The 8,832-nt window shown below is 43.8% G+C and overlaps 1 protein-coding gene across 1 annotated transcript; it reads left to right on the top strand.

Annotated features, from left to right (window-relative positions):
• The first annotated feature begins 5,910 nt into the window (after positions 1 to 5,910).
• On the top strand, positions 5,911 to 8,439 carry LOC147335262 (uncharacterized). Its single transcript, XM_086277355.1, has 4 exons — positions 5,911 to 7,012; positions 7,180 to 7,347; positions 7,468 to 7,563; positions 8,014 to 8,439. The coding sequence occupies exons 1-4, from the start codon at positions 6,869 to 6,871 to the stop codon at positions 8,329 to 8,331; spliced, it is 726 nt and encodes a 241-aa protein (XP_086133481.1). The 5' UTR covers positions 5,911 to 6,868; the 3' UTR covers positions 8,332 to 8,439.
• The last annotated feature ends 393 nt before the right edge of the window (positions 8,440 to 8,832 follow it).

The following is an 8,832-nucleotide window of genomic DNA, read 5'->3' as shown; positions in this document are numbered from 1 at the left end:
TCCTGTTTTACTTTGAAGGTCCCTATTTGATGTCAGTGTGTTCTCTTTACGTTTTCCCTGCCTCGTCAGCTTTGATGTCTCCCAGGTGTGTTCCCCTCCTGTTTCCCATCCCCTGATTCTTGGTGTGTGTATTTATAGTGTGTGTTACCTCGTCCTCGTTGCTGGTTTATCTGTGTATCTTCCTCCGTCTTCCTGTGCATTCTCCCCGCGTTGTTCTCCCTGCAAGGTACCCTCACTCATGTGCAGGTTTTGTTGTTTAAGTTTTAGTTTTCCCAGTTTAGAGTGTTTTCAATTCTGTTTCTCGCCGCCCTTTTCGTTGTTTATTACCTCACCGTCAATAAAGCTTCCTCACCTCAGTGGTGCCGCGTCTTGGGTCCTTTAACAACATCACACGGTTTGCCTCGCGAACCGTGACAGAATTATATTTGTTTGCAGATGTTGGCAGCTATCAGCGAATAGTTATCAGCTATTTTGAAACAAAAAAAGAAACTTTTATCCATAAAACTAACTCCATAACAGCAAATGAACTGTACAACAGAAAATGCAAATGCTATTTATGGTCTCATCACAACAATAATAAGAAAAATAAACTGGGCCAATATTGCATGTTTGTTAATACAGAGATACACATCTTAATGTGTACGTAAAAAAGGATCCTGGTGTTATTTGTCTCTCAGAAACAGTTCATAACTTCAACCCATTCATGTTAACTAAAAGGTAAACCTGTTTCTCCATCACCTGTTCAGCTCTGATGATCCAGTAAGGACATCTCCTGGTTTCATCTTCATGTTTCCCTCTCACCAGATAACCAAACCGACATAATGACCAGCAGCTTTTACAGCTGTGGCTCCAGCAAACATCAGCTGATACTAGAAATTAATATTAAATAAATTCTAACAACAGCTGATCAAGCTTAAACGTGCTGCTGTTGTTTTTTTTTTTTTTTTTTTAAATGACATCAGAAACAGCAGTATGCGACATTACGTGATGGCAGAGCTTCAGTTCATCCTTTGTCATTTTTTTTTTAAATAAATAGGACAGGGGGAATGAATGAGAGAAAGAGGGGGAGAGAAAGAAAGAAAACCAAAGGGGAGAAGAGACGGTGAGAAGGGGGGGGAAGAGAGAGAGAAAAAAAAAAGGAACTCCTGGGTCACCTGTATGGAGAAAAAAAACAAAAAAAACAAAAAACAAACAAACAGAGGAGACAGCAAACAACAAAGAGCAACATAATAATAGAGAAAACAAAGCACCATCACAATAAACTAGCTAGTCATAGATATCAATATTTACTAAATAATAAACGATATTGTGCAGCACGCAAGATAGACAGCGCACAGTGTGCTTTGAGGCAGCAGCCAAGAAAGCTTTAGTCCGCGTCTGTGAATACCCATGTGTGCATACCTGTGTGGATCAGCATGCTTGCATTCCAAAGGTTTCTCCATGTAATGATCTGCTAGGGAGTGTGGGGGGGCCACAGCCCCGTCCTCCAGGGTGTGAAGCGGGTATGGAGGAGATCAAAACTCCAGACATCCAGAGGCCCCCAGAACACAAGAGACCATGGAAGACCAACAGAGGGGCAGCCGCACCACTGTCCCAGTAAGAGCTGAGGAGAGTCCCAGATGAGGGCTCGCCCAGCAGCCGCGGAGCAGAAGTCAGGGGGAGTTGCAGTGACGCGCCCGTGAGCTCCGCCGGCCCCCAGCTGTGCCTGAGTGACCGAGCCCCAGGCCGAGAGGCCGGGGGCACCCCACCTCCAAAGGTGCTGCTGTTGTTTACCGCGACATCCGCTGGTTTCTTCTTTCTGGCACAAAGTGGGCGATAAATAAACAAGAGAGAAAAGCCGATCAGCTGATCATTGATCAGTTTCATGGTTGAAGTAGCAACAGGAGAAGGAGGGGGAGAGAATGAGAGAAGAAGAGGCAGCTGTGCAGCGTAAAGACGCAGAATAACTCCAGCTGTGTGTCTTTTTCATTGTAGCTGAAGTCCGGGACAAACTGTGTTCCTTTTCAGCTCAATATGAAATGCGTAATATTTTCTCTGAATGCAGGACGATTCTGTTTTTTACGGGACGGTTGGCAACTCTACTAACTAAAGTTCACTATCAGTAACATCATAGCACCCACCCAGCTGTATAGAAAATCCGTCATGCTAGCTAGCACGCAGTACGAGTTATTGTAACTGATGGTAAAAAGTTAGCACAAAATAAACTCCACCTAAACTTGGTTTATATCTGACCCAGATAGACTGCAGGTCATAACTTCTTACCTGAAGTTCAGTTCACCTGACACTCGGACTGGCGGCCACTTCGGGTCTCTCCTCGTCCTGCCTCCGATTTCCCTCATCCACCTGCTGGCCTCTGTGGCAGCTCTGCCATAACCACCACCAAACAACTGAGTTATCTTTACACATTGGCCAGCATCTGGCCAATCCACCACCTTTCATTGTTTACACCGTCACAAAAAAACAACAACAACAGCAACAAAAACAACAAGAAAACAACAAAACATCGGCCCATAAAAATGAAAAATCACCATCGGGCCACCGGGCAAATGGCCCGTACGCCCGATGGCCAGTCCAGTTATGGTCGTGCCATCAGTTAACCCTTCGCCTGCCAGCTGTGGCACGCGTGCCCAGGGTTGCCGACCCCTCAACTATGATACCCTGGAGTAACAGACTACGTCAGGACTCCGGTAGGAGCAGGGGGGGAGGGCTCTGTATTTACATGCATGAAAGCTGGTGCAACAACGGGACAATTATAAACAGTCACTGCTCCCCGAACCTCGAGTACATGTCAGTAAGATGCCGGCCTTTTTTTCTACCGAGAGAGCTAGCAGTAGTGATCATCACGGCTGTGTACATTCCACCCAATGCCAACGTAAACACGGCGCTCTCTATCCTGCTGAACACCATTAACGAACAGCAGCGGGCCCACCCGGACGGTGTTCACATAATTGCAGGTGACTTTAATAAGGCCAACATAAAGACTGTGCTCCCAAAGTTCTATCAGCATGTCAAATGTCCCACCAGAGGAGAAAACACTCTAGATCATGTTTACTCCAACATCAAGCATGCATATAGAGCCATACCCCTCCCCCACCTCGGTCAGTCCGACCATCTCTCCCTCCTGCTCTCCCCAGCCTACACCCCCCTCAGGTGCAGTGCCAGGCCCACCACAAAGACTGTTACAACCTGGCCGGAAAATGCTCTCTCCAAACTACAGGACTGCTTCACAGAGACCGACTGGGACATATTTGAACACCAGGACCTAGAAACTTTCACAGGATCAGTACTGGACTACATGAAGTTCTGTACTGCAAATGTGACTGTGGACAAAAGCATTCGGGTTTTCCCAAACCAAAAACCCTGGATGACCAGCGAGGTCCGCTTACTCCTCAAAGCCTGCGATGCCGCCTTCAGGTCAGGTGACAGAGCTCTGTACAGGGCTGCTCGAGCTGACCTGAAAAGGGGGATTAAAAAAGCCAAGTCAGACCACAAAAGAAACATCGAGTCCCACCTGTCCAGCAACAACACACAGGAGGTGTGGCAGGGAATACAAGACATCATCAACCACAGAGGCAGCACTGCGAAAACAGAAAACCCGAGTGGGCAGCTGGCAGAGGAAATAAACAGCTTCTTCACCCGCTTTGAAACACCACAACAGCAGCACTCATCTGCCTCAGCCCTGCTCCCATCCTCATCCTCACCCTCACCTGGTTCCTGCACCGCTCCACTCACTGTAACGGAGCACGATGTCAGACGTGTGCTCCTAGCAGTGAACCACATGAAGGCGGCCGGTCCAGAGTGTACCTGGCAAGGTACTAAGAGCATGCGCACACCACCTCACCCTCATCTTCACCAGACTCTTCAACCTCTCACTGGATCAGGCAGCCATCCCTTCCTGTCTAAAATCAGCCACAATCATCCCAGTGCTGAAGAAGTCTCCCATCTCCAGCCTGAATGATTACCGCCCTGTGGCCCTCACACCGGTAATCATGAAATGCTTTGAGAGACTAGTCCTTCAACACATCAAGGATTACCTCCCCCCAGAATTCGACCCCCACCAGTTTGCATACCGTGCAAACAGATCCTCAGAAGACGCCATCGCCACAGCCCTCCACGCTGTGCTGAGTCACCTAGAGCAGCGGCAAAGCTACGTCCGAATGCTCTTCGCGGACTACAGCTCAGCCTTTAATACAATCATCCTGGACATCCTCATCACCAAACTGGTCACTCTTGGCCTCCCTCCTCTCACATGTGCCTGGATAAAGGACTTCCTCACAAACTGGCCCCAGACTGTAAGACTTGGCCCTCATCTCTCCTCCACTCGCACACTGAGCACCGGCTCCCCACAGGGCTGTGTGCTGAGCCCCCTCCTGTATTCTCTCTGCACCCACGACTGCAGTTCGACCCACAACAACACTCTCATCATCAAGTTTGCTGATGACACCACGGTAGTCGGACTCATCTCAAAGGGAGACGAGGCAGACTACAGAGAGGAAGTCCTGAAGCTGGCAGCATGGTGTTCAGAAAACAACCTGGCACTGAACACTAAGAAAACCAAAGAGCTCATTGTTGACTTCAGGAGACACAGCACTGACTTGGCCCCCCTTTACATCAACGGGGAGTGTGTGGAGAGGGTCCACACCTTCCGGTTCCTTGGTGTCGTCATCTCTGCTGACATCTCCTGGACAGACAATATCTCAGCGGTCGTCAAGAAGGCCCAACAGCGGCTGCACTTCCTGAGAGTCCTCAGGAAGTACAAGCTGAACTCCAACCTGCTGCTGACCTTCTACCGCTCGTCCATTGAGAGCCTGCTAACCTACTGCATCACGGTATGGTACGGCAGCTGCACCAAGGTGGATAGAGTGAGGCTTCAGAGTGTGGTCAAGACAGCACAAAAGATCATCGGCTGTCCTCTCTCCTCCCTGATGGACATTTATTCCTCCCGCTGCCTCAGCAGAGCAGCAAACATTATCAAGGACAGCTCCCACCCTGGCTTCAACATGTTCAGCCTGCTTCAGAAGCGCTACAGGTGCATCAGCACAAAAACCCACAGACTCAAAAACAGTTTCTTACCCAAAGCAATAACCACCCTGAACTCACACATGCACCGATAACACAGCCCCCCCCCCCCCCCCCCCCAATTTTTTTCTTCCCACTTCCTCTATGGACCACCACTGTGCAATACCAATTCTATGTGCAATAACTCAACTGTTATATACACAACACTAGTTATTACATATTACTTTTTTTTCAAAAAACGGCTTGCATATTTGTACATTTTATATACATATATATGTATATATCCTTTTCCCTATGTTAATACTGTCCATATGTATATAGCGCTGCAGAACTGTACCCCCCCAGCATGTTTACACACTGTAAGACCGAATAGTAATAGTTTGATAAATGAAATGAGTTCCAACTACTTAAAAACCTGTTATAAGTTCATACACCTTTATTTTTTTGAGTAGTTTGAACAATTTTGTTTTTTCAAGTTATCAGTACTTGAATATATTGATTAGTTTCTAGCATTGCGCTCAAATAATTTGAGTTTTAACACTGACGTCACTTACGTGCCTACGTACGTACCTACGTGCGCCACCTGTTTCTTTATGAAGTGCTGGCAACCATCTTGGATTCCTCGCTTCGAGTGCGAATGCCCGCTCATTACCCCGAAAGAAACTTGTGGAACGTTAATATCCGAACAGAAATAAAAACATTTGTCAACGGTTTTTTTGCGGCATTGCCTTTGACGCTGGATAAAGGAGGGCATGCTATGGTATGTTACGGACTTTTGAACTGGAACAGCTAACCCTCTGCACTTGGCTAGCTGCATTTACCGCCTTCGCGGCATCTTCAGGAGCGCTTTATGGTAAGTTTTATTTTTTCTGAAACTATAGTTCTCCGTTGTAATATGGGTTTTTATCGTCATAAATGTACAACTCTAGCAGGCATTTAAGAATTACATGCATGCGTCGTTTTATCCATGTCGGCTTGGCCCCAAAGTGTTTGCATGAATTATGCTAATACGCTCATATTTAGTATAACACATTATTAGTCCCTGGGACTAATAATGTGTTAATAACTTTTCTAATCTCTTACTATTTTAAAAGAAGTCTTTAGAAGGCATTTCTGGATTTGCAGATTATAAACTGCCTTGTGGTTAAATTGTTGAATCAATATGCACTGCTGCGCTGCTTCACACTTAGCGCATACGTGGATATTGATATTGGCTAGCCCATTTGCTAACTAGTGGAACTTAAAACTTACGTTTAGTTCTCTGGAGTTGTACATATTAAAACTGGGGCAGCAAAATTGTAGGCACAGGACATACTTACAAAAGCAGTGAATAATCATTACATAATTACGCGGTAGAACTTGGTTTACATTGCAAATAGTTATGTATACCAAGTTGAAATGTAGAATCTTCTGAACTGTAAAATTGTTGTGCCTGGTCTATTTTAGGTTAGCTTAAGGGTGAATCCATCAATAATATATTTACCAAACAGTTATTTTTTCGTTTTATTTTATTCTGATGCCCAGTGTTCATTAGTGAAAGACTTAGTTTTTTATCTGTCAGGGGCTGGGTCTGTGAACCAGCATTTTGAGTTTATTTTGTAGTTTTGCTTTCTTATGTTATATTGAAATGAGGTGAAGTTCTTGTATTGTTGTTATTATTAGTTAAGGTTTAGTTGAGTTCTGGGCTGGTTATGTTTCATCTGTGTCTCCTTGGTTGTGTGTCTTTTCTGTTCTCTGTGTAGTCTGTCTTGTCTTCTGTGTTTTACTGTTATGTCCATGCCAGGGCAGAAGTAAATTTTCAGGGGTGAAGATGCTGTTTACCTTGACCAGCTAAGACTACAGATTGTAGATGAAGTCGAGAAAAGTGAAAAGAATCCTGATTACAAAGCTGATGCTCACAACTTTGGCCTTGCAATGCAAAGAGATCATCAATGATGACCTACCAGTAGGTCAGATCCTGGATTGCTGGCCTACTCTGAAATCCCAGTCCCAGGTAAGAATGTATATAGATGTATCTAACAAGATGTATTTTATATCAACCCCTGTTATCTGGCCTGTCTGAACAAATTATGCCTTTGGAGTGTAAGGATTTTGATGTATTTTGCAAAGATTTATAGACTAATTGAAACTTGTAAACACAAATGTATCCTGTGTGTTCAGATCTGTGCAGAATTCCACAGGATTACAAACCTCCACCTGAAGAACCACTTTTATGCTGTGCTGGACCAACATGCTCCCCGGCTCCAGAGCTTATTCAGAAAGAAAGCTGTTTGCACAGGGAACGTGTCTGATGTCCTGTCTCAGCTCTTCAGAAGCTATAATCTCCAGGTTAGTGAGTTTTTGTCTTGTTTTTTGAGCTTCATTTGATTTGATCAATTTTTCAATTTTAATTACCATTCTTGACTAGGTTAGCCAATAATTTAAAATAAAAATTTTCTTGTGATGTAGGAACAAGCTGATATCCATGCCCAAAGTGCTGGTGTGCTTCATGCCCTCTCTGCCTATTTGTACGAAGACACCTCTACCTTCATCAAAACATGGGATGTAAGTTTTGGACAAAGTTGTGAACAATATCTTAGTAGCATCCTTGTTTAGATTTCTCAAAACATTATGACACTTTGAGAGTTTGAGAAGCATCTCCATGCTTGGATCTGTCTACAACAGTGTCCATGTCACATAATGGAAACACTACATGTTTTTAATGTGCGTAGACCTTCTATAATGTTCCTAGCCCAACCATACATCACTGTACAAATGAAAAAAATATATAACTCCTATTGACTTTCTGTTGTTATTGCTACGAAGAGGTATGACTTTGCTTTACTAAAAGTACTATTTTTGTCAGTTTGTTTTCTCAAATCTTGGTGTGTTGTGGCTTTTTTGTTGTTCAAACAATTGATTTCTGAGCTAGTAATAATCCAGAAATGTGACTTGTATAGATGAAACTAAGAGAAATAGGAATGCACTAACATGTAGTAATTTTGTTTTCTGTAGATGATGCATTCTGATAGACCAGATATTAGTGAAGTGCCACTTGGACTCCTCCTGATCAGAGCCAATTCCAGCGATGCAACATTCTTCTGCCCTGAGAAGACTGCAGTTTTGGTCGAGGGTAACATGATCATTGTTTTCACCACCCTGGCTGATGCATTTCTAGTAATATTTGGACTGACTGACGTCCTGCACCTAAGCTACCCAAAATGTTTGGCCAACATTTTTGACTTTATTCAGAAAGTTTTGATGGGTCTGAAGGGTGGGAAGTTGAAGCCCAAAGTGCTGAGTCTTAAAAATGATCTTTTGGCAGCAGAATAATGTCCAGGATTCCTACACAGCCCTCAAGTGCCTGTTAAAGCAAGTAATTCAGTTTATCATGTTTCCAAGTCTGGATAAGTTTTTTATAAAAAGAGAGAATAGAATAAAGAAATCTTTGCGGACTCTGTTTCATACTTCATTATCTAAAAGCCACATCCAAAGTAAAAGGGGTGATTTTATTATTTTTATTTATTTTTTTCCCCCCATCATCACTTGTGTTTTAGTTGATTTTGATTGTGTTTTTAGTCAGATAACTGTAAATCTATAGAGAAAATGAAGGACAATCTCATTTCTGGCTTCTAGGTGGGATCTTGAATGTCACTTAAGGAACGTTCCTCCTGAACTACTCATAACTGACATAAGGCGCTAAGGAGGTTTATAACACTTTGTTTATGTCTCTAAAGAAGTATTTTTCTATTAAAAATTTTATTGCTTTGTTGTTGAGACTGTGATTGCACTCTACAAATGTGCATTTTGCATAACCACAGTACTGGCATATTA

This window comes from Aulonocara sp. 'chitande type north' Nkhata Bay, linkage group LG3, assembly GCF_057382095.1.
Source record: "Aulonocara sp. 'chitande type north' Nkhata Bay isolate Kocher_YH1m ecotype deep benthic linkage group LG3, A_spYH_male_GT1.1, whole genome shotgun sequence".
Classification (NCBI taxonomy): Eukaryota; Metazoa; Chordata; class Actinopteri; order Cichliformes; family Cichlidae; genus Aulonocara; species Aulonocara sp. 'chitande type north' Nkhata Bay.
Note: the sequence above shows the minus strand (reverse complement) of the source record. Positions and strands in the feature narration are given on the sequence as shown.